This window comes from Tetrao urogallus, assembly GCF_951394365.1.
Source record: "Tetrao urogallus genome assembly, chromosome: 2".
Taxonomy (NCBI): domain Eukaryota; kingdom Metazoa; phylum Chordata; class Aves; order Galliformes; family Phasianidae; genus Tetrao; species Tetrao urogallus.
Genome location: NC_136814.1, coordinates 85,173,800 through 85,201,215, shown reverse-complemented (window position 1 = coordinate 85,201,215; position 27,416 = coordinate 85,173,800). Strand labels below are relative to the sequence as shown.

Here is a 27,416-nt window from a genome sequence, read left to right as displayed (position 1 = left end):
ATGTGGAAGAGCTTACCTGAGCACTTCTCAGCAGATTGGCTGCTTAGCTGTCCAGAGCCCTGAAACAGTGAGACAGAATAAACTCAATGTAACCATCACATAGCCTACTGCATTCACTTTAACACATCAGGTTCAAATGACAGAACATATGCTTAGTAAACTATCCAAAAAGAGTTAGCATGCAACTCCAGCTGCAAGAGACTTTGTTCACAAACTACTTTATTCTCATCAAAAAAGTAAACCAATCACATTGACAAAAAGCCACTGTAAACAAAAAGACTATTTAAAGGATTAACAGTTTTGGCATCCCTACCATCAAGTCATCTGTTGTTTTTGTTTGTTTGTTTTGTTTTCATCAAAATTTAGGTTATATATTTGTTGTTAGCAAGAGTTGCATTACTATTATTGCTAATTTTAGTTCTGTTTATTACCTTGAGGGTTATATATTGCAGAATAATTTTGTTGTCACTAGTTAATGTTAATTAGATATTTTAATAGCCTATATACCTATTTGTTATCTTTTGGTAGGTTTACTTTTTTAACTATCAGTAACTTAATAACTGAGAATATTTAACATTACTGTTGCATACTCAAAATTACAGAGTTACTATTAGTGTTACCTGTTTAACGTTTAGTCATCCTTTGAGTCCTGCGACATATTTCCTTAATAATCATCAGCCATCAAGTCTGATAGTCTCAAAAGAAATATCAGCCCTCTAACTGCCTTCAAGGGCGGTGATATTTAGCACTGAAAATTACAAATAAAGTTTTTGAAGTTGAATACCAACAACTGGGCAGTGACACTGATGATTTGTTTATCAAGACAAATTGATATATACTACAAAAATGCAATCAACGCACTCTTCCGAGTGAAAACAAATATGTGAATCTATGCAATGCTTACATGTTGAATGGGATATTTAATGTGCGGGGAAACTCAAAGGTTGAAGAACTAGCATTTAGACAGTCTAACAGTGGTAAGTGGTAATCTTACCTCTTTAAACTCCATTACATTCTCACGAGAGACATGCTAATACAAACAAGTCAATCAGAGTTTGTGTTTAGCAAGATCAAGCTTAGAGGATAGTTTAAAATCCATTTATTGTTCTAAAGCATTTTTTTCCATTAACATGTTATACATTAGTGGATACTAACCATGATTCATGTAACAGTTTAGTTTGTTAACTTTTAAATTATTTAACAACCAGAAGTTATTAATACAACTTTTAAAGTCTTACACAAAAAAATCTTAAAACAAGCTTGGGTTCATTTTTGTAATTTTTATATAAAAAACATTTTAGGCATCTCTTGAAAAAGAAATAAAGCAGGCATTTAAAGCTAGAAAACAAGTAATTCCAAATTTAGTTTGTTACAAAAGGTTTCAGCTTTATTGACAAATTATGGCAAACATATTTGACAAAATTATGGTTTCCTATTTAGAGAAGCTTACACATGGAACTTTATGTGATTTTTTTTTTTTTAACAAATACAGGTTAAAACACTGAACAAATTCAGTTAGCTACATACATACAGTAGCTGCTTGTTTTCAACCCCATTAAAACAGCATTTAAAATTAAATTTACAAACTTAATATCGAACATCTTAATCTAAACTAACATATATTAAAAAGACAGGTTAAAACATCTTATCTACAACTTGATTATTGTATGGCTCAAATGAAAAAAGGAAAAGAAAAAAAGAATCATATTACAGTCTTTCAGCAACCCTAAACAAAAACTCAGCCTTAGCTAGTATGTAGAGAGACTCAAGATCTGTAACAGGTTCATGCTTTTAAAGTTACACACAGCAATGAATACAACCAACAGAACATTATCTTTGAATGGTTTATAGACAATGTTTGCCAAAGGTTTTTTCTTTCTGCTTTTTTTTTTTTTTTTAAGTCCGTGTTATAAAATAATACTAATGCCAATGTCACTCCAATGTTATAGGAAATACAAGCAGTACATAGGATAATAATGATCAGTAATCCCTAGGATAGAAAAGAAATTGACTATTACTTGTCTTGTTGCTGTTTATGCGGAGACCACAGGCTATTAATTGTCTTTGAGTTGAGGTCACAGATGAGGAGGACCTTCAATATCTACCATAGGGGTGTTCCCTGTAAGCACCTCGAGCTGACCTTGGAGGAGGTGCCTTTAGGCTGGAACGGGTTGTGGCCCATTCTTCTTGTGCTAAAAACAGAAAAGAAAAAACATGTTGTGTAAATATCTAAACCTGAAAGAACAAAGTGTTGTCACTACTAATGGCTGTCAAAATTCTCAAGAGTTTTGTCTGAAAGATTTAAAAAAATAAGACAACAATTGCCATCCATTTCTTTATTCTTCAAAAAACAACAACAAAGAAAACAACAACAACAACAAAAAACCCTACAGAAAATTTAACTGCTAACTTCTCAACACAGGCCCTGTGGATGTCTCAGGATGAAAAACCTCATCTTTACTCTCAGCAGAGAATGAATATCTAGTGTGGTGGCAGTAAAGACAGCTCAGAAAAACGTCACTGCACTAGTCTGCCAGCTCAAAATTTGAGTCTGTAGCATATAAACTGAAGTATCCATGTGAAAGACATTTAATGCAACTGGTACGTTGATAAAATGAAGACTGAAATAATAAAAAATAACTGAAATACATTTAATTTTTACTTCCATTTGAAACCGCGAGAAAGAAGAAAACAGTGGAAGAAAAATAATATATAGGAAGGGAGCTACAACATTACGAAAATGAGTATTTGCACTATACTTTTTGCATTTCATTATCATTAGCATACTTTTTCTTCTACTTTGCAGAAATGAAATGTGCCCCAAAAGAATAAATTAAAATCCTTAAAACATGTTCAGTTTGTGCAAAGTTTCTACAAATCTTTTTTTTTTTTTTTTTTCTTTCTCCACTTTCCACAGACCAAGCCTTCCAAAAGAACAAATAGGAAGCTACCTACAGCTCTGGTATAGCAGTTTAACCTCAAACTTGAACTATTTTCTCAAACAATTGCACCTAACCTTGACCATCTCATCAAACAATTTCTGTTTTTGCCTTCCACTGACTTCAACAGATCATACAGTCAGTGACTGAAGTAAAAAATCACAGGAATAACAGTGCATCATCTCTACTATATAGAGAGAGCATAGCATACCATTTCCGTTACAACTGATGCACAAAATCACCAGGCAGCTTCAGAATCTCCACATATTCCCCAAAAGTTATGTGATAATCTGTCCATGCTTTTGCAATAAAATACAGAAGCTGTCCAGAAATTAGTGAGGAAGATATTAATTACTGTCAATGTAGTATTATTAGTATGTTTGTATCACAAATTTGTGCACAAGATTGATGACTATAAAATATTCAAGTAAGAGCTGAGTCTTCAGATGCCAAGGCAAAAAGAACAGTTTTTAAACTGTGTAAGAAGCAGAGACTGGAAACAAAAGCTCTGAATGATTGAAAGGTGACTTGAAGCCAGTGGCAAAGGGATACCTGATGTACCTGGAGAGAAAATCCAACACTAAATATTATTATTACCATTTTCTATGGTATTAAATTCCTTCTGCTTTTAAGACGGATTGGGCTTTCACTTGTCAAGTTACTGTCAGAAAGATGATGGATCTCATACCTGTATTTTTGATTATATTGAATGTTTTATGTCACTCAAAATGCTAAAGAATTTTGTTTTTTTTTTGTTTTTTTTTTGTTTTTTTAAATAGAGTGACCTAAACAAGAAAAGAGAGTTTTCTATAAAAAATAGGATACATTGGCCACCACATCATAATATTTAAAATCAAAACTGTAATAGTCATACATTTCAAAGGAAGCTAACTACATTGCCTTAAATTTAGACTGTGTTTTGATTAATGGGACAATAGTCTTAGATAAAGTATAATAAGGAACTTTAAAGTTATCTTCATAAGAAATGTCAAAGATTTTATTTTACTAAACTTCCTTTTAAAGAAGCCAAGTTTTCATAAAAATACTATTTTGAGAAGAAGAGTACAGCAAATGTTTCACATTTTGATTACTTTTGGTTTAATTGGTATATGTAAATTACTGAAGTTCTTCAATAGTCTGTCTTTAAACAGCTTATTCATATTGTTTAATTATGAAAAACATAAAATGACAGGACTCCCCTCTGAAGTCCCATACATAGAGGACTTTGTTTCTCTGTTGTATCTTGATGAGCATGTCTACTGGAAACAAAATCAAATTCCAAATACACAACAGCAGTATTATTGCATAGTACAAACACAGAAAAAATAATATTTAAGCATCTTCACTTTGTTTGGATTTTTTTTTTCTTATGTAATTGCCCAGTTTCTAAATATTTTTTCCCAGGAATATAATGAAATACAACTGCTGCTCTGAAAGTAATGCCTCATATTATATTGTGTTGGCCCATGATGACAGAGGCAGATGGTGATGGTATGGCAGAAGAGGTTGAGCCTCACCACCAATATTCCATTACATTTGTCGCTGTGTGATAGATGGCAGCAGAGAGGCAGTCTGACAGGATGGCATCTGACATGGAAGTGGGTATGAAGCCTAGGTGTGCCACTGAATTCCTCCACATGAAAAAAAAATGACATTCATTACATTCATCGATGCTTTTTGAACATTTTTGCAGACCAAAGAGTGGATATGAGCACAATGAAGCATTCAGTGGTGCATTTCAGCAGTGGTGACACTTACAGTGGGTCACTTCTGCTGGTGCAGATTTTTTGTGAGCTCAGCATGCAGGCTTTTTTTCATTGCTGACGAAAACGAACAGCAAATGGTGATGAATGTATTGAAAATAAGTGTTTTGCAGCTGAGAATTTTCTCATCAAATAGTCCTATTGCACTCTTTGTATCAATCGTACTTTACATGGAAATAGATAGGAGGCATTATTTTTGGAGCAACTTATTAGCTGTGCCTAGAGAATAGAGTGCTGGTGTTATACTAAAATTTTACTATTCTCCTAACCTTCACAATATAATACTTTCTACTGCCATTCATAAGACACTTTTAGTCCTATTACAGGAAGGATGCAAGCAAATAAATTTGAAAAAGCGTGCTATTAACAGGAACTTTGTGGCACAGAAATCTTATTCAACAGAGATACAATCATATGCTGTCCACCCACATGGGGTACTCATTATAAAGTCACAATTTCTTTCTCTGACACAGCATACAGCCCTCATAGTTAAAGAAGGAAGAGTTCTTGCCGTGAGTGAGAAACTGAATTCTCTCTTATAGTACTGCACAGGTAGAAGAGTACAAAGATACTGATGTTCTCAGTATAGAGAAGTTCCAGCAGAATGTTTGCAATGCGTTGTATTTAAAGAGGCTACACTATTAACATAAAGATAGTAACAATTCCACTCGATTTCAGGGCAAAGTAAAATAGTTTGCTTCAAATCAGCACTGATAGTTTATTAGTGTTTCCCCTTGCCCATGAAACTGAGAGAGAATGTTTGGTTACAGGTGATTCAAAAATGATATCTGTGTTGAGATTTGGTCAGTGATTGCATCAGAGCAAATAGTCGACTGCTTATTGTAAAGAAAATCACATTCACTTGAAAAAGTCAGATGCCATGGTTTGGTATGGAATAATAAAAACTTCACTAAACATGTTACTCTGGTAATCACAAGTTGTTCTGATCAAAGAATCATAGAATTGCTTAGGCTGGAAAAGGCCTTCAAGATCATCAAATTCAACTACAACCTAATCATACTACCTCAACTCCAACAAACCTCCGCTAAATCATGTCCCTGAGCACCACATCCAAATGGCTTTTAAACACATCCAGGGGTGGTGACTCAACCACCTCCCTGGGGAGCCTATTCCAGTGCTTAACAACCCTTTCTGTAATGAAGTTTTTCCTGATTTCCAACCTAAATTTACCCTTGTGCAACTTGAGGCCATTTCCCCTCGTCCTGTCACCTGTCACCAGTGAGAAGAGACCAAACCCGCTCTCGCTGTAAGCAACTTTCAGATATTGGAAGAGAGCAATAAGGCCTCCTTTCGTCCTCCTATTCCCCAGACTAAACAGCCCCAGTTCCTTCAGTCTCTCCTCGTAGGGCATATTCTCCAAGCCCTTTACAAGCCTTGTTGTCCTGCTTTGGATCTGCTCCAGCACCACAGTGTCCTTTCTGTACTGAAAGGATGCATTAGAAGAAAGACACTAGTGACTGGAGATTGCCAATGAAGAAGCATCATTTATTTTTCCAAAATGATCATAAAGTAGAAACTTATTTTTACTGTGTAGGATTTTGTTTGGGACAGATTACTTTTTCAAGTGGATGCAGAGTGAATTTTGAGTGTAAGCAATCAGTACGGCCAGTAGGTTATGGATCAGATCCAGCTGCACATGCGCTTGTGATATCAGTACAATGCAAACATGATAAACTGTGAACAGGCTTAAATGCAAGTGGAGAGGACATCTATTTTCATCTTTTTATCTTGGTATGCTTCTCTGGGTAAAGGTGTTACTGGCCCACTAACTTCCTACTCTCCAATTCTTCACAAAAATCACATTTCCCAGAGGCAATGGGTAAATTTGCATCTCTGATCACATCACTTTGGTCAAAGAGGACTTAAAGTTTTGTGGAACAGGTTTCTCTCATGTTTTGGTTTAGGATAGTCAACCATTAGTAACACACAAGATATTCTTCCACTGTAAATGAAGTATTTAATTACCTCCTTCTTGTTCAAATTCTACTTTTAAAAAAGGGATAAAAATATTGTTAATGCTAAGAAAGAAAATTTATTTCTCCTGGCTATCCAACTCTGAAGTTTAAAAGTTGCCAGTGCATATTTAAAAAAATTTAAAATAAAGCTTAAAGACTTTTAAGACTTTGATAATTCTCCCTGAATAATACATGAAATTAATCACACATTTACATACATCATATATTCATTTTCATTTAGCAGGATAAACAACGGTATCCCCCTAAGAAAACCTGTTATTTTCTTACATAATCAGAGTATCTCATCTTGCTCCAGACCTACAGCCATAACAGATGTCCTATATTCCAAGACTCCAGGAATGAGCAGAAGTAACAGAAAAAACAGAAAAAAGTTTGGCTGAATTGAAGCTTTTAATGTAATATGTCTGCAATTTTTTAACAGGCATGCTTTTATTGCAGGTATAGCTGTGTTTTTTTGTTTTTTTTTTTTTTTTTTTTTTCTCTAATCAATCACTGCTGACTTTTGTGACCAGTAAGAAAATAATTAGCTGACTCTGGACTGAATGTTTTAAACAAGTATTAATGATAGCTTTTGAAAAAAAAAAAAATAAAGGAAGGAAAAAAAGGAAGGAAAAATAGGAAGGAAAAAAAAGGAAGGCTATGAAAACAGAAAAATGGAAATATGAAACATAAATAGACTTTAGATTCTGTAAGCTATTTCTTCTCTACAAGATACCTTCTCTGTATCTACATTTCATTATCTCCCTGCTCTGGGGTCTGAAAAGGAAGCTTGCATGGTGGAGAGGGGATATAATATCATCTGCAGATTTAAGGATGGAAGTGTACGGAACAAGAAGCACTTCTGCTGTATATTTTTGGTGCATTCAATTTATTTTCTTTTTCTTTGAAATGCTCAGAATATTTTCTTGTTGAATATGGGGGAGAGGTTTATGGTCACACAAAACTGAAGTTTACTGGGGAAAGCTACTGCCTGGAGGGCTGAAGAAGTGGCAGCCAATATGATTTAGTTCCAAATCCTCAGATCTTTCATTCCTACAGGGAATGACTTTCCATACAGTAAATTTAAAAATCCTGCCTCCGCAGTATGTTTCATTACACCCTTTAAAGATGGCATTTTGCTGTAGATGTGCTGCAGGTTCAATTACCCTTTCCTGAAGTGTCACTGAATTTCCTGAGAGGCCTTGGGGAGAAGTAAGGTTTAGATAAAAAAACAAGCACCTTTATTTATATAAATGAAAATGACTGAAGTAGAAAAATACTCACTAACTTTACAACACAAAGACAAAACAAATCTTTGCTCCCTTAGAGTTTCCTCCCCTACCTTTCAACTAAAGCACCCTCATATAAAGGAGAAATGTACAGTCTTTCTGCCAATGTTCATATATTAAAAAAACCTTAATATCACCCACTGGAAAAAAGCTGTTTTTTCTTGACTAATAGTGTTCTTGGAGAAAATTGTTACTGTGGCTGTTTGAGTTTTTGATACAGAGCTGGGATAGAAACTCTAATTTGTGATCCAAGTCCCTCATGTTCTTTATTCCAGCATTCCTATTTCCATCTTAAACAAGGAAAGATGATGGTCACAACTTATTTACATCTATTTGGTAACACTATCATCAAAATATGAAAAGAAGGTTGATGTATAATATCTCTTAACATTCTTGCATGATAGACTCTACTGCATTAACAGGTGAATTTATCATCAGTACATAAATAGAAGGTTTTGGATTAGAGCCTTCAACTGGGAAAAAACTGGTCTCTGCCACTCATGCAGTAAAGGATTATGTATTTATTTTGCGTGCACGAAGATAATATGGAACAACACCATATAGTTTCTGAACCACATGATCCCAGTGAACAACAAAATACAGCCATTTTGGTACTTAAACTGGGTTATGAGTGCTTTTTTCTTATAAAGACATACAATCAGAAATCCAAATGCTATTCCTCTGATATGCAAAAATTGCTCTTTCATATCTCAATTCCAGTATGCCATGGTAACCTTCATTCCTTCAGTATCCTGAAAAATGTGGTTTACTGAGAATGGAATGCTCTAACTTCAGGAGTGCCTGCAAGGATTAAAGCTATATAGCTGTTCACCTCAGCAGTCACACGCATATTTGGAAAGTTCTTTATCGTTCTACACAGGAAATCAGAAAGCTCCTTCAGCCAGTTTGGTTCATAATGCTTGAAAATGAGCTTCTACTTGTTTTATTTTATTGCACGCAAGATAGGCTAGCACTAGTTCCTGATTCCTAACCATGCTCATCTCCTAGACCATAGTTCTCTGACTGCTGTCTACATACTGCTTTAAATACTAACTGCATTTTCATATACAATGTAAATGAACACTTAATGTGCAGCAGAACCAGACTGAATGCCAAGATTTGTTTCTTGGTACAATACCTTTTTTTTTCAGGAGGTAGTTTTGCATTTGACATTTAGGAAGAAAATAATAGAAAATTACTTAAGTCTTTTATCAGGAGAATACATTGCACCTAGCCTTGTGGGTGTTAAATATGCATAATGATGACAGAGCATTTGTACAAGAGTAACAGTGTAGTCCTAAATGGCACAGCCAACGAAATTAGTTCAATACTTGCCATAGGTACCTGGCAATTTTCAGCCAGAAGTTATCAGTGAGACAGTGCTATTTTATGCACATTACTGTCACAATCAAGATCCTCTGCCATGGGAAACACTGTAGATTGTGCAGGTGACATGAAAAGACTGAAGTGCTAACTGTGACCATATTCAGTGTAACACAGTTTTTAAAAAATGTTGCAGTCCTACTGACACACGACTTGATCATCTAGCCCTCCATTTAAAGTTATCACTTAAATTCCTGGCCTCATATCTTTTCTCTTCTGACCCGTTCTTTTCTTATACTTCATGGGAGTATATTCTTGATTCTGCAGGAGTCATTTATTTGTATGAATGCTACTTTACGTTTTCCGCCCAGTTTTTTTTTTTTTTTTTTTTTTTTTTTTTCCTTCTTCTTCCTTCCCAACAGATAAGTTGTTTCGAAGCCTCAAGAATTACTGAATCATTGCAAAATTATGTGATATCAACCTGGAACCTCTATTACAAAGCTTGCAATGAACATGCAGAAATAGCATTTTATTTTAATACTTGACAAGTTCTGCAGACCAGGTTAAGATAACAGTTTGATATGCACAGAAGATGAAGGATATCACTTTTCAGGAATCTACACTGCCTACTTTTTCAATAGAAAATAATTTTAAACTATTTTCAGATTATTTTAAGAAAAATGAACTAATCTTCTACATATTGAAGATTTCAGTGAAAAAAAAATTGATGGAAGTGCTAGATTTCCTTAACAAGCATTAAAATTACATCAAGATGACATTGCTGTTGAATCCTGAACAAGATTTCTTCAGTATGCACTTCTGAAAGTTAGTGTTCACAAAGACTCCCTGGAGAGTCCATGGAACAGGAATGGTCCTGCCAAAAAGTGAACCCAAGTCTCATGGCCTCCTTTGGAGTGTATTTGTTTTACTGTAGCTGAAACATGAGATTACCAGAACATGAGAGATCATAGCCACTTCTTTGAAAGGAACAAGTTTCTACTCAACAGCATACATTTAGAGGTGATTCCAGCTCCAGCCTCCTGATCTAGGATGTTGATTCCAGAGATGTCACAATCTCCTTTAGGAGAGAGTACTAGTCAGGAGGGTGAGAGGGTAAATTTGCATAGCGCTCTCTATTATTTAGCAGATAAATCAATCCACTATTTACCCTGTAGGAAAAAAAAAAGTCTTAAAAATCTGGGTATGGTGTATAAAAAAATGGAATAAATCAGGAGAGCAGATCCTGGGGAACGCAAATATAGAAACACATGTGGTCAAGAAAAAAAGGTTCAAGATACGTCCCAAAGCAAACAATTTGCTGGCAGGAGCAGTGAAGTCTGGTCTTTCTTTGAGAGACTGCACCAAAATGGAAAGTAAAGAGAACGTGAACATATCTGATCTAAATAAAGTGACGTGTCAATGAAATAGAAACCGACAGTTTGAATGAAAAGAAGGTAACAGCTGTAGATTGGGAGCAAGAAAGGTAATCAGGAGAATTGCTACTGAGCATGTGAATTGTCACAACCAAGAGGTGAAGGCACACCGCAGAGAAACCATAATGTTTTAACACTGATACCTTTTTCTGTTCATTTGCTAGCAAAGAAAACCTTTGGAATCTGACCTCTCCATCCCCTCAGTCATGTCAAGCCTGCTTTCTGTACTTTTGCTCAGGAGGGCTCCTCTAATCATCTCTCTTTTTCTGCTGTCACTGCTACTATTAGTGGTCAACCTGGCCCCAAAAACATAGCAAACATGAATCAAAAAGATGAGTAAAGGGCACTAAGCATTTTTTGCCCTTACTCACAGCAACAGAAGGGTGAAAGTGTAAAGACATATTTAAAATGCCAGTTTACAATAATTAAAATTTCAAAGAAAGACACATAGAGCAAGCTATGAGAAGTGAAACTAGAGAACAGACCTAGAAAGCATGTCAGGGAACAGAGAAAACGCACTTCATTTTATTAGTAATCAAAACCAAATCCAAGCAGGTAGCTTAATTACTGAGGTTCAAGGTCTAGGTTTTCCAAGAATTTTTTGTTACCATCACAAAATGTCTTCTCTCAGATATTTTCTTCATTAAGAACTGAAAGTTATGGGTGTCATGATGGAAACATGAGAGTATATAGCTAAAGAACTTGGGTGTGCTTGGACATGAGGATTACTTTGGGTATGATGATAAATGTCATCATAGTCAATTAATTTTTCGGTGTCCACTTTTACAGGAAGTGTGAAGTCATGGGCACAGTCCTTTAATTGCACTGAGCTTTCAGTTTGCTATATGCTCCCTATGAATCAAGATTTCAGACTCATAAGTAGGAAACATCACAGGTAATCAGCACCTCTGGTTTATGATTGAAATATTCTAGCACTGCTTTTTAAAGTCAAGTGGACTCTTGGTTCCTGTGTTCCTTGAGTTATACACTAGTAGTTTCATCATCTATTATGACATCATTGATACGTTAGCTGAAACTCTTTACAAATTATCGTATGCCAAATTGCTATTAGACTCAGTTACCCAGATCATTTAATCACAGTTAAACTTCAATCTAAATTAGGTTTTATTTTCCTTACTGCATAGCCAGAGTGAAAAAAAATCCAATTTTAAGTTGTGAAATTCCTTCAATTCTGAGGTCGTTGAATGGTTTGATTACGACAGAAATACACCTGAAGTTCTTCCAATCTTACTGTTCTACCTGTGCAGTGTTGATAGAGCACATTAAAATTCACAGCAGTCCACGTACTACAAAATTCTGCCCTGAACAGTCACTGTCATCATATGTTTTACTGTCTTCTAGTTAAAGACTCCAATAAAGCACATATTTAGAGAACTCCTCTTCTGTTAGTATCCTGTGCCCTTATCAGGAAACTTGACATCACTGAATAAAACTTTAACAGACGCAAAGAACGCAATAATGCAAATAATAAAGAATGCACATGCTTTAAAATTAAAAATATATTAAAAGCATCTGATTTGCCTATGAATAAGTTATTTCCTGATAACTTTAACATTTATATTCATTGCTTATTTCCTGTAACTACAAAGACCTAATCTACGTAACTTATTTAACATCTGAATACTGCCCATACTTTCATGGCACAATTTTATTAATCTGTGGTCAATTATTTTATCTGTTTCCTGCCACCTGTCCCAAAAAGAGCTACTCTGCTTAGATAGTTAAGATGCATATAACAGCAATTAGGATAACGCTTTAATTTGATTTGCCATATAGCTTTCAATGTTATTAGAAACACAGACATTGCTTTTAATTCAAAACAAAACAGTTTCTTTTCCCGTAAGAGGAAAATTTCTCCTTATTATCTTTACAAGGTCACTGTACTGCATACATTTGGGAAAAGAATACTACGCTAGAGTACACTGCAGTGTACATGAAATTCAGGAATTGCAATTTCTAGCTCTTCTCCTTGTTTGCTCAGTGACCTTAGATAATTTTTTTGTATCATATGTATATTTTGTATGGTATGGTTTCCTCACTGTTGAAATGAGACAGGAATATCTACCTCCCTGGGGTGTTCTGCGATGTAATTAATAGCCTGAATGGTAAGAGGAAAGTACTTTAGATGTACTTAGCAGAACATCCAATGGAAATGAGATAGTTATCTTTGAAATGAGACCATTGAAAACATGAGAGAACTTCCTTGGATAATTCAAGTTGTGCTGACTTTCTACTAAACCTCAGAACTTCCTCTTCCCTGAAAGGATGGTTGGAGGCAGAGTACTAAGCAATATTTGGAAACTTTGCTCTACTCAGACTGACGCTCACTACTACTGACAAAGCCAGAATTTAACCTTGTTTATCCATTCAGAAACGACAGTGGGCCTATTCTCATATTCTGATTGGACAATATATTCTATTTTAGAAAAAAACCCACAAGATCAGGCTTTGCATTTTTTTTTTTTTTTAAATGACAGCATATACGAAGTTATTCCTAGTATTTTATCTCCTTTTACCTATGTGAAAAGACTGCAGCATACACAGAACTTTTAAAGCTTGCTGTCTACGTATTTACAGTTTCAAGCAAAGAATAACTAGAGTGGCTAGCTTTCAAATCAAAAATTGTACCTTCACTATTTGAAATCATGGAATGGCTTGCTGGAAGTGAGCTCAAGGATCATTAAATTCCAACCCCCACTTACACTATGCTAAGTATCACCTGTTTTAATACAACTAAACACTAGTCTACATATGTAGTACTAATGGCTCAAAAACTTGAAATGCCAGGAAACTCTCTGGTTTAATGCTCTATTTTGCAGACTTGGCTTAGATGTTCTAAAGACCTGCTGTTACTGTGTTTGACTCTCTTCCCTTCAGATAGGCTAGCAAACTGTATCACATGGATCCTCCAAATTTACCATGTACTGTGACTCATCCCGAATTAAACTGGTCATGAAGAAACCATGCGACTGCACTGGAGTAGATGCAATGACTACTGTGGCATAAATAACATCAGCATAATGAGCAGCAGTGTTTAGAGGATGATTTCTTAAAAGGCTTCATTCACATTTCATTCATTCCCAGGATTATATAGATGATAATCACTCCACATATACCAGGATAACACAATTTTCTGCATAGGTTCTCCAGATCTGCTGCTTCCATGATGAAAGTGGAATTATTGCAAGAAATACTACGTCTGATGGTTTTACATTATTTACTCATTCTGACATATAGAAATTATTTATAATTCAGAAGTAATTAACCAACATTGCTATAAATTAGGAGCATTCCTTTCTCGTGTTAGATGCACTTTTTTTTTGTTTGCAGTATAGCAGCAGAATTATTCAAGTCCAAAAATTTTAAAGTATGCAGCCAGTTGAAAGAATGTGACAGATTTAAATGCAGAACATTCTGAAGAATTATAACTTAATTAAAACAGTGATTTGACAAGACCGAATTAACTTCAGTCTCATCCCTACAATAGCCATCACTGCTGAATTTAAAATGTGCTTGTTTTATTGCAGACTTTCAAAATCCCATTCTTATGAAAACAATAAATCTCATCTGAGGAAATAGATACTATCTAGGAGACAGCTAAGGTTATTCCTCCAGTAAGAGAATTGATAGAAATTTGCAGGAAATTGAGGAAGTTTTTTTTGACAGTTCCTTCTGTCCCACTGAGTAGGAACTGAGGTACACAGGACCCTTGATACCCTAATTAGAATAGGAATGACTGAAACAGAAGATCAACAGAAGGCAATTTATATGGCATATATTCTGCTTGCATTCAGTGGAAGTCTTCAGTGACTCCCATTTTCAGTGGAAGAAAAGTGAAAATATGTACCAGAAGACTCAAGAGCACTTCAGAGTTCCCAGAGCTGGTTCATCCCAGAGATATGCTCACCTGTATAATGAACAGGGGAGATTAGATGCCTACATTCCTACATTGATCTGGACAGCTTGGGGGAGACTGGTATTCACACGCATGCAAATAAGAGTGATTTGCAGAGAGAAACTGCTGATGTTCACGCTGCACGTCTTGGAGAGACTCTTCCCATTTCAAACTGTCTCTAGTTTGTACTGGAATCTATGCCCACAGACAGTGTGAAAACAGCTTTTAGTTCACTTTCAAACTAAACATCTTTTACTTTGAACTCACTCATGATGGGAAGAGAAATATATGAAGATAATTGGCAAATCTGCTTGGAAAGCAGACCCTGTGTTAGTGTAGTGGCCAACAACAAGCTCTAACATGCTTTCTGGTTGCACTGTTGAGGCTCAGCAGGAAAACTCTACCACACCAAGATAATCTGACATCTGCTGCCTCTTGGCATTTCAGCTGCTGTTCAGCATCAAGGACTTATAAAAGAAAAAAAGAATAATATGATCTTACAGTTACATAGAGCTCAGCACAATCTCTAGGCCTAAAGCAGACTAAAATGGTAGGCTTTGGAGGCTAGACCACTTTTTTTTAGAGAGAATCACAAAAATCAGGTTCAGAAAAGAAGCAAGCAAGCGGTCTTGTTCTAAAACTTACCTTTGACATACCTACTCAAGGCTAAGATACTTCAAGATCTAGACAGAATATAAGTTTCCTTTGGTAAATTACCAATGATAGCACATATCAGATACCCAACATAAAAGCTCAAATTGTTTAAGTGAACAATAGCAAAGCTTTATCAGTTAGTGTTAACAAAGACCTTGCTTGTGATCACAAGCTACATAAAGCCAAACACTGTCATGAGAAGAATCAGACATTTGCTTCTTAATTTTATGTATCAGTTTCTACTTTATAGGAGATCTTGATTTCCAATGCTTGAAGGCTTAAATGTGGATATGCAAAATAAACAAATAAATAAATTAAAATTAAGAAACCCTTACCATCCTAATCTTAATGGACGTTAGGACTGTTGGTCCTAAGAAGCGCAACTGCTTCTAACAACTATTTTTTGTGATAGCAGGCAAAGTATCACTGCGGAACACCAATAATTATATGCAGGAAAAAAGCAGTCTCACGCAACTGGTGATGCGGGGGTGGAGGGAGGCATCTCTAGTTTGTAGAACACTCCTTCCCAGAAACCAGCAACCATCCAGGACATGCTCTCCCTTTGGAGGGCTGGCCCTTAAATGAGCTTAGGGAGGGGTGGACCCTAGGTCCACGTGGGTAAAAACTGCTTGCACCTGTTCTTCCTGGGTCAGCTACTCTCTTCAGCAAGTGCTCAATCATCAGTTCTGGCTCTGACATAACAATTCCCTTACAAGGAGCAAGGACCTACAATATTAATGTTATTATCAGAAATCAGGATAGAATTTGGATGTCATGGCGAATAAATTTCTTATCTTCACCTACAGAGCAATTGCTAAGAAGTGGCTTTTCAAAATTCACAAAATCCTTTTTCTGCATATACTGCAGAGCATCTAAATCTGCTTTTTTTGTCGCTTCCACGAAGTAAACAATCTAGGGTACGTTTCTTACAAGGATGGTAGTTAATTGAGCTTCTCTATGAAATGACCATGCTTAATTTCATAACTGGGTGTTATTCTTTATGTCTCATATAGTAACATGTCTTCAACTAACCTATTTTTCTATCAGAATTTCTGAAGTTTGAACCCTGCATATACTCTTCCCAAAATTTTATAACTACATAAATTAATTACTAGGTAATACACTCCTCAGAAATAAGAAACTCACAAAATTAACAAGTAAGATCATCAAAAATTAGTGGAACATCAATGTATTTTTAAAATTATTATCCCTATAAATCCGTACAAAGAATTTGTTTATAAAGTACTGTTTGTGTAGAGCATTACTTAGTAAACTAATTGTTATCACAACTGCTAAACTCTCACTGAATGACTGGCAGAGAATTATTTGTGAAATAGTCAGTTAAATCATTGTGGCAGCATTATAAAACTTAAATGGTTGGTATCTTATGTTAAAAGGAATTACACTGAACAGTTAAGCTCTCCAATTTTAATTAAAGATGGAATTATCCTAAAATTGAATACCAGTTGTTTATAAGTAAGTACTTAATGTTAAATTGAAATACAATATCCACTACAAAATGTAATTAGAGAAAATGAACACTTTAAAAAAAAATAAAAGAGAAAAAATCCTGAATAAATGACAGTAAATAAAAATGATCCAAATATAATTTTTTTTCCCAATTCCTTTACTGTATCCAGAATACCTTTGTCAGCTATCATTAAAAGAATCAGAATGTAAGGGTTATCCTAATATTGCTGAATCCTGTGGGACGTTTTACCACCCTGAAAATTGTAAAGGATACAAAATCATGTCCATGAAATGAACAGTTTCTCAAATGCAAAAATATCTCATTTTATTTTTTGTCAATGAAATATTTTTCAATTCTAGACCAAAATGACCATTCTGATTTATTTTTTTATTTATTTAGAATAAATCTAATTTGCACTTAAACTGAAAAATCAGAATGTTTTGGGTGGGGTCTTTTCCTTGATTTTTTTTTTTTTTTTAATCAGGCATCAGAATGAATTGTGAGAAAGGAATCCTGATGGTAAAGACACAGTAAAGTAACTGCATGAGAGGATCTCTACTATGTATTTTTATTCATAGAACGTACCTATTTCAGGGAGAATAGCAGGATTTTACTCAACTACCTCAGAAACGTCTTTGCTATTGTCCTGGGAGATTTTCTGGTTGAATTTGGAGGAGATCTAATTCTCAGGAACCACTATATCAGAAACTGAACAAGGAGTTCAAGGCAATTAACTCAAGGTGTGGATTGTACAGTGGGAAATAGTATGTCTTGCCTACCCTCAGACCAGTAACTTAGGCCCTTTCATTCTTGTTACACTCAGAAAGCTGAAATTTGAGAATGACATGACTTGCAGATGGGCTCTGCTCTGAAACACTAGTGTGATGTTTTCATCTTTGTACAGACATCCCATAAATCCATAAATCTGAACAACTTCTGAGAAAACCTACAATGCAGACAATCAGACTTCACCAACTTTCTAAAAGGAGCTCAGAGGAGACCATGACAAAAAATCACAACAAAATAAAACCAAGAAAAACAACACCTAATATTCCTCAGGAACCCAGATAGAAAGAAAAGTTACAGTAGACAGCTTGCACAGGAGTACCACTGTGCTTTATAACACTTAACAAAATACAGAGTAAAAAAAGATCTGCAAATGAACTGGGATGAAAGAAAGACTGATGATTTCTGTGGGATGCTGATACGTGAAAGGGTGGTTGATTTTATACAGTCTGATGGATATAGAAGCCTCACAATGAATTGCAACACAAATCCTGAAACAGAACTAGAGAACTGAGACGTACTAGGGAGTTAGGGTAATAAAAGAAAGCTATATAAGGCTGAGAAGAGGGGACACCAGAATGCTTATTTGTTGAGTAGGAGACAGTGGTAAGAAAAACATACAGAGAGAACACCAGAATTTGTTCGGAGAGAACAAGCAGCAGAAAGAACCTTCAGAATTCAAAAAATGAGAAAGTTAAGTGTAAATTCTGTAGCTGCATATATTTTGGATTACCTCCTCAGATAAAGAGTTGTAACTCTAGGTTGCAGAAAGTTCACATTCAGGTTTCCACAGCACGAGTTAACAAATTCATTAATTAATCATTAAAGTGATGCAGCAGAAGCACAAATACTCACATGTAAATCTGTTTCTGATTTTATAAAGTAGAAAAACTGCAATTTGAAATATTATTCTGCTTTTACTATGTTTACTGTAGATTACTGGTAAAACTATTCCAGAATGTTGTATCTGAACGCCAGCTCAGAATGCAGTTTACACAAAAGTGTACATTCACAGTTATCAACTATGTAATTTGAAACAAATCTAGCAAAGTAAAGCCAGACATTTTGAGTTTGTTTCAGCTGTATAATGGAAAAAAAACAAAACAAAACAAAAAAACTCCATTCAGAGCATAATTTTAGTCATGATCTGACTTCTTGAACACTTTGTAAGCCTTAGCTAATTAGTTCTCACTAAACACCTGCTGGGAAAACAAGTGATATTCTTCTAGTTTTGCAAATGAGGGATTGGAGGAAGAATGACATTACTTTAAATGGCTTGCCCAAACATACAGAGAATTAGTGTGGAGAAGCCTAGTTAAAAATCTAACAGTGGGAAATTCCTACTTCTGAGCTCAGATTGGGCTTTTCTGCACTGCCCAAAACCTTAGCAATGCATCTAGGAGGGGGGATGATGTACAGGGAATCCAGAAAAGGCTGGAAAGACATTTCACTGTAAGTACTAGAGTATATATAAGTTGCTAATAAAACAAAGGGTAACTGAAGCACAAATGTACGGATAAGTTATTATTATTATTACTTGTTTAGCACTGGAAATGTGCTTGACTGCACACTGTGTAATGCAAATCTATTACAAATACTGATTATACAAAAAAAAAGAGCTATTTCTGATTATGCATTGCAATCATTTTGACAGTATCTCAGGAATGTCTTATGATTGCTGTACAAGTACAAAGGAAACTGCGACTTTATATTATGGTGAAATTTATTCCACAGCTGCACGAATAAAATTATTTTTTCAAGCAGCAAACCTTATGTAACCTCTTAATGTAATGTCTACTTGCAGTGCCATTTCTAGCATCTCTCATTTTCATAATGCTTTGGAAGTCACTATGTAAACTTACAGTACTTTATTAGTAACGGTAAATCAAGCATGATAGTTACGTTGAATGCTCCAGGGTCAGTCTCTAAGATGACAACAGTCAGCAGTGCTCTCTTATTTCAGTGAAAATGCCACACAATTCACTGTGTCATCTGATGTTAAAAGATGCTGAAATCAATTTGATTGTAAAAGGCGGAATAGATTATTGTTAATCATCAAAACACACCATTAATGTAAGAAAACTGATCTAGAAAACGGGCACATTGGAGTGATATTATCTTTTTGTGTCATGCCTTCTGTCCCTTTGGAAAAGGCATATGGCAGTTCAGACAGTCTTAGTAGGTAGAGGTGTGAAGACCACAATGCTCCCTCTGTCACTGCTGCCTCATGCAGCCCAAGGATACGACCCCGCCTCTTGGTGCAGGGAGGGCTAACATGGGGGTACAGAACCCTCTCTTTCCCCTTTGAGAATGTCTACATTTCAAAATCTTGCAAAAATTGCTGGTTGAAGTGATGCACGTGACAGTAGTAGGTACACAGGATTACTGGCACATCAAGCAGACGGAAACCTACCACTGAAATATATTCAGGCACTGAGCAGAAACTGCACTGTTGCTGTTTAAGCTGATCTATGACTGCGATTAATTTGCTTTGTAATTTTGATCAAAAGAAATCTGTCCAATTTTCTGGTCCTACTTCAGTAAGTCAAACCTCACTTTAATATCACACAAATCCATTTAGATTTGGCCTTCGTAGAAGTAGAGAGAGAAAGAAAAGTATGTGGAAGAAATTTCTGAGTTGCCAGTGACAGATTTTTCTTTGGATTTCACACTTTTGCTAAGGACAGAAGAGACCTTACCGTAGCTGTCATAAGCCTCTTCACTTGTTCCGTGACCGTAGTCATAATATTCAGGCACACTGTAACAGATACAGACAGTCACGTTACTATTGTCATGGGTAACCAAACCCAAACAGAGTGTAGAAAATGAAAAGTATTTTAATACATGATAGCCCTGCTACTTTCAGGAATAATAACAACTTTAAAAAATGCAAAGAGAAAGGTATTAGTGACAGTAATGGCTATAACAGATGACAACACATTTCTTATCTGTTAAGCAGAAAACATAATTGTCTCTAAATATGTAAATCTAGGAGATATGACAAACAGTGTCAGAAATTCTATTTGCAAAAATAAGGTCTGAAAAATGTCTACCCACTTTACTTTTTGCAACTGTTATACTGCCAGAAAAGATGTAAATCTCATTTACCTGTTATTCCAAACATATATGCAGTATCAAATTCAGCATAGTTTGTTTTTTTCCCCAAAACAGACTCAAAATCAATCAGACTCAAAGTAGCTTGACTGTTATTATAATTTATTCTTTGCATTTGGTATTTGGTACCTGCCACCAAATTCATGAACAGAATACATCTGTTTTTGGCTACTGGGCAGACCACAAAAGGAATCAGTCTCTAACCAGAAAACCTGCAATGTTCATGATATGATATTGTATTTTTTGTTTCTGCAGGGAGCCAAACAGAAATATAGTGCACTTACATAAATATCTCAGACACAATATCTCCCTTGCCCCGTTGGCCACCCCTTTTCTGATGGAACCCAGGACACCATTGGCCTTCCATGCTGCAAGTGCACATTGCTGCTCATGTTAAGTTTTTCATTAACCAGTATCCCTAAGTCCTTCTCACCAGGGCTACTCTGAAGCAGTTCTTCATTCTGTTTATATACATATCTGGGATTACCTCAACCCAAGTCCAAAACCTTGCAAAGGAAGAATACATCTTTTATTTCTTGAACACACCTAGCATTCTGTAGCATTTTTTGCAATCATTCTAGTAGCAAGTTAGATAAAATGTACAGGACAACCAAGTGTGAACCAGCACTAGTGGTATCAGAGATAAATCTCATCATATGCACAGAACTCATAGTATTAGGTCTAAGAAAATGCTTGAAATTTTCAGAATAGACAGATGACATACCACCTAGCTCTGGTAGAAAGCAGCATAAAAAATCTCATGTAATACAACTTAAGCAATGGAATTTTGGAATGCTGTAGGCTTTTCTATGTAGAGAAGGGTGTTGGAATAGCAAACAGCGTTACTGGAGAAGAAACCCAGAACACTCATCTTCTGTTAGTAGATATTAATATTTCTTCCTGATATATTTTACAAAACAAAGTGACTGCATCGAAAGGTCGGCTCTCAAATGAATGCATTTTGGATCCAGTCCTGCAACAGCAGACCTGTTTTCATTGGTCACTGAGTAGGGCCTACAGTGTTTACCATCACCATAACATCCAGCAAAAAGTTACACGTGCAAGAGTAGGTAAAATTTCTTTGTTACATTATGGTTTTTGTATTTTTTTTATTTTTTATTTTTATTTTTTAATTAAAGAATACTGAATCATACAAACAAGAAGAATGTTAGATAAAATCCCACACAGTGATCATTTGGAACTTAAATATACTAAATACAAACCATTAAAGTAAGAAACAAGCTGTACTGAAACTGTAGAAAGGAAGTGACTGGAGTGATCTATTGTGTACTGCATTTTTGATGTTTATGAACACAATCCTTAACGTATTTATGAAAACACATAACTCATAGCACAATGTCTAAGTTCCACAACTTTATGTCCTTGCATAATACTTTCCATGGAATGAAGCTAAAATGGTGTGTCAAATTCCTTGCTAACTCATATTAAGATAGTTTTGAACAATAAATGAGACAAATCTATTCCTTAGTAAGAAATATCTGATTTCAAGTCACATTTTGTGAGCCAGACTCCTTATTCATTAGTCTGCTTTATTTTAAAGCTTTCTGAATATTAACTATAATCTATTACATGCATTTATTTGTAAACATTTTCCCCTGTATTTTTTTATTAAAAATGAACAATGAATGTTTATAAAAAGTAGATGATAGAATGTGCTTCTCCATATGTAAGGTTTTTTTCTTGATTATTAACATACAGATAAACATAATCATTTACATTATGCTCAGTTATGGAAGGAAACAATCAGCAAATGAATTCAGCATAAATAAACTTGTTTATATAATTTTAACATTCTCAGACTGTTCCTGGAAACTGTGATCATCGTGAATTCTAGAAACCTCAGGTTCTCTTGGCAGTGCTAATTAGAAACAAGACATCATTATCTGTCATTAGCATTCATTACTTTCAAGCAACATGAAGCGTAATTTACTTAAGTACAAGCACCCACCTGAAAGTCAGATGCAATAGATTTTATAAACCAAAAACAATCAACTCATAACAACTTCACAGATTTTATTCCTAAAGTTTTAAAGCATTGCACTGTACTTTAACACTGGAACTCTGAAACGTGGACCACTTGATATGTCAAGACAGGCTTTAGTAACCTTCTGTATGTACCAATTATTGAAGTGTTGATAAAATGAGACAAAGAAACTCTTTCACTTCCTCAGATAAATGCATGAGGTCTTGGTCTCTTACTGTTTATTACCCCCCTCTGTCTCTATATCATTTCTGTTAAGCAAACTGCAGTGTTTACAACATTAAATTCTGATAACTGCTACAATTAGATTCTTACTTCCTATGCTAACAGGATCCTATCTAAAACTATTGTGTTTTTTTTTTTTTTTTTTCATATGAGATTGCAATTGCAATGCTTATCCCTCATACACAAGAGAGGCAGTCAGCAGGACTTACTACACAGTTGCCCATGGAAAAAGAATTGTTTACACAAAGCAGTACGCTACTTCTTGGAAGACAGGTGAGAAAGAATTCATATGAACTGCAATATTTGCAACTTTTTAAAAACAGTATTTCATAATATTTTGTAGCAGAAAAGTGTGGATAAGTAAGTCATGTTTCTAGGGATCCGGGACTTGTCAAGTTTGAAACAGAAACTAATCCACCTTTTATTTGTCACAACTACACAGACACATGAGGATTTCTGTTCAAACAGAATCACAGAATAAAGGTTAGAAAGACCACTAAGATCATCTAGTTCAGCTATCAATCCATCACCACCATGCCCACCAACCACGTCTCTCAGTGCTGCACCTACATGGTTCTTGAACATCTGTAGGGACAGTCACTCCACCACTTTCCTGAGCAGCCTGTTCCTTTACTACCCTTCCTAAGAAGAAATATAACATCCAACCTGAACCTCCCTGAGTACAACTGTAAGTCATTACCTCGCATCCTATCACTATTACTTGGGAGAAGAGGCTGACTCCCACCTGACTATAATCTCCTTTCAGAGAGTTGTAGAGACCAAAGAAGTCTTCCCTGAGCATGCCTTTTTCCAGACTAAACAATCCCAGTTCCCTCAGTTACTCTTCCTAAGACTTGTGCTCTAGACCCTTCACAGCTTTGTTGTCATTCTTTGAACATGCTTCCAAGCTTCCAGGTCTTTCTTGTAGTCAGGAAATGCAGTACTGAAAGTGTGGCCTCATCAGTGCTGAGTACAGACCGGGTCACCTCCCTGGTCCTGCTGACTGCACTATGTCTGATAAAAGCCAGAATGCCGTTGGCTATCTTGGTCATCTGGGCATGCTGCTGGTTCATGATCAGCTGTCAAGTAATGCCCCAAGATCCTTTTTCTCTGTGCAGCTTTCTGGCCACACTGCTCCAACCCCTGATGCACAGAGTTGTTGTGACCAAAGTGAAGGACCTGCCACTTGGTCGTGTTAAAACTCACACAATAGGCCTCAGACAATTAATTCAGCCTATCCAGACCCCTCTATAGGGCCTTCCTACCCTCAGGCAGATTGACACATCCTTCCAACATGGTGCCATCTGCAAACTTACTGAGGGTGCACTCAATCTCTGTGTCCAGATCATCAATAGAGATATAAAAGAGGGCCAACCCTAATACTGATAGGTGAGGAACACCACTAGTGACCAGTCACCAGGTAGATTTAACTCCGTTCACCACCACACTCTGGGCCCAGTCCTCCAGGCAGATTTTACCCAGTACAAAGTACACCTATCCAAGCCTTGGGCTGCCAGCTTCTGCAGAATACTGTGGGAAACACAGTCAAAAGCTTTACTAACATCTAGGTAGATTACATCCATGGACTTTCCCTTGTCTAGGGTCTAGGTGGGTCAGCAGGTCATAGAAAGAGATGAAGATGGTCAAACATTCCTCCCACATGCCTTAGTATAGCTTTCAGGAGGATCTGTTCCATGATCTTCCCCAGCACAGAGGTGACATGGACAGGTGAGTAGTTCCCAGTTCCCATTCATCCTTTTCACCCTTCTTAAAAATGGATTTGATGTTGCTTTTTTTTTCCAGTCACCAGTTACTGCTGAGTACTTCCAAACGTAACATAAAACATCCGTAGACACACTATCTGCAAAGGGAATTATATGGAATTTTAGGAATCTTATCCAGTTTTAGAGGAAAAACTTTACTTTAGAGCAACTAAATTTCCATTTTGCTCATTGAATCAAGTAAATGAGAAGTGGCATTTGAAAACAGTTTCTGATGATAAATGCCGTAAGTGGATTGCTGTGAAGATACATAAAATGTCATATTCTAGGCTTCTTGGCTTGATTTATTTCAAGAAGTTGGAAATAAAATACAGGGAGATCTTTATTTATGAACAGGTGGATATAATCACAAAGCCAAAATGAAATATGACAAAGTATAAATACTTTACATTCCGCTTAAAAACTAAGAGAACACAAGTAGTAAAAAAAATAATAAAGAATATCACATTTTACAAAGAACCAATGTAACAACTCTACCTTATTGCCATTTGAATTATATTTATGAATCTCTACACTGTATAGGAATACTTTGATAGACAGGGAGAAATGATTAAATATCCAAACAAGATTTATGCATGTAATGCTGAATAAATTATTCACAGTCCTGCCTAAACATTGCTTTTAAAATAAGGACAAAAATGTCTGTATTAGCTGTGGATATTTTTCTCCAGTACTAGTCTGAAGGAACTTTTTACAATGTTGGTTGTCAAAAAAAGTGCAACTGATTGATTGAATACATTTATATGATCACTGATTTAAGCATTTATTAAAAATTATTCTATCTTCAAAGAAGATAATTGACATCTCTCCACATTTTTCTTCTGACAACTACCATAACACAAAGCTGACAACTAAAACTCCTCAGTAAGACATTAGAAAATGGAAAATGCAAATATCACTGTGAATTTCTCAAGCAGCTGTAAGCTTTTGTCTTAAGACTTTTCCATATTTACTTCAATTACTTTGATAGTCAACGAAACAGCCAAAGATCTTACTTTTATCCTGAACCTGTTGATTTTCCATAGTTTGATGGAAATCCTTCAAGAGCATTATAGCTGGGGATTCCATTGGGGGGAACATAGATATTTGGAAACTACAGGCACAGAACACTGAACTACACTGCATCTGCAAGGGATAGGTACAGAAACAACAGTGACATTGGAAAGAGATGACCAATCTGGAGGCTACTGCTATCCATCCCTCACATTCAGAGCAGAAGGTTTAAGACGTTCACCCCTGAAAAACCTTGGGAGATTTATTTACTCTTACATGCCTACACAAGTCAGAGAGAAGACTCTCAAAACAGGTTTTGTGGTGTGTTTTGTACTAACTATTGTGGCATTGTGATAAGGAGTCAGCTGCAACGTTTGGCTACAAGTAGCTCCTTAGGTAGTTTATACCTCACACCAGTAGGCCAGATCCTTCATAGTGACAAAATTAATATCTCTTCATTCTTGTGATACATTTGCATCTTACATTTTTCTCCCCTAACAAATCTTGCATCTTTGCAACAAAAGTAAGGAAACAGTTTAATGCAGAAAGTTCGTCCAGTGCTGCACTGGACTGCATTAAGAGATGTACCATAGTCTTTGGTTTATGTACATTTGTATATCTTGATGAAAATGCTCCTGTGAAAATTTAAGATCTGATATCCTTATTATTAAGATATCCTGAAGGAGTTATAGAATCATAGAATTTTTTGAGTTGGAAGGGACATTTGAAGGTCATCTAATCCAACTCCCTTGCAATGAACAGGAACACCTACAGCTAGACCAGGTTGCTCAGATTCCTGACAGACTGACTTTGCATGTCTCCAAAGATGGCGCTTCCATCACCTCTCTGGGCAACCTGTTCCAGTGCCTCATCACATTTACCGAAAAAAGCTTTTTCCTTATATCCAGTCTAAATCTCCCCTCTTCTAGTTTGAAAATATTTCCCCATGTCCTGTCACAACAGACCCTGCTAAAGCATCTGTCCCCTTCCATTTTGTAGCCCCCTTTTTAAATTGAAAGGCCATTATCAGGCCTTTATATTACTTACTACAATTAAATACAGGATGCAAAACACATGCAAGTCAGTATCCTATGAATAAATTCTTTATGCATTTAGTGTTTGAAACATCAGATTTACCTTAATTGTCCATAAAAGTATTTCTATCAGTGGAACAAGCCAAGCAAATCAACCTGGAGTTTGAAAATTGGGTACTTTTCTTATAGTTAACAAAACATCTTCCTGATCCAATTAGATTAGCCTGTGTTTTTATCTTGAAATCTAGAGATGACCTCAGAATGTCACCTAGATCACTTCATCTGCCTCTAAGCAGACAAATTTATTTATATAATTTACTGAAATTTGTCTAATCTGGTTTTAACAGGTACACTGAGGGATATTCCCAAGAACTGTTTTACTATTATTTTTTCTCCCTAATGTTTATCCTGAATTGTTACTATATTTTTTGCTGAATCAAAAACTAGCTGAGAGCTTGATAGGATCCATGAAATAACTTGTGTGCCAAGCATAATTATGTATGGCTGGTTTCAGAATTACACTTGTCTGAAAGTGTTATTTGCCTGCAGCACAGGACTTGTGAAGAAGAGATCTTTGGAATTAGATATACATATGAAGCCTTGATATCTTGTGGTCAAGCAACAGTAAACAGGATGATTTAGAGCTCAGGTCAATACACTCTGCAGATGTAAATAATTCCTGAAGATTTAGCTGGATAAAATATTCTTTGCTTTACT

At 35.7% G+C, this 27,416-nt stretch overlaps 1 protein-coding gene across 1 annotated transcript in view; it reads right to left on the bottom strand.

Moving 5' to 3' along the window:
* Nucleotides 1–2,094: 2,094 nt before the first annotated feature.
* KHDRBS2 (KH RNA binding domain containing, signal transduction associated 2) overlaps nucleotides 2,095–27,416 on the bottom strand; it is a gene marked incomplete at both ends in the record, with an annotated part of 305,525 nt that continues 280,203 nt past the window's right edge. Inside the window, 2 exons of the mRNA XM_079532881.1 lie at nucleotides 2,095–2,192; nucleotides 20,250–20,308. Of these exons, the coding sequence (XP_079389007.1) occupies nucleotides 2,095–2,192; nucleotides 20,250–20,308 (157 nt within the window). The remainder of the gene's footprint in view (nucleotides 2,193–20,249; nucleotides 20,309–27,416) is intronic.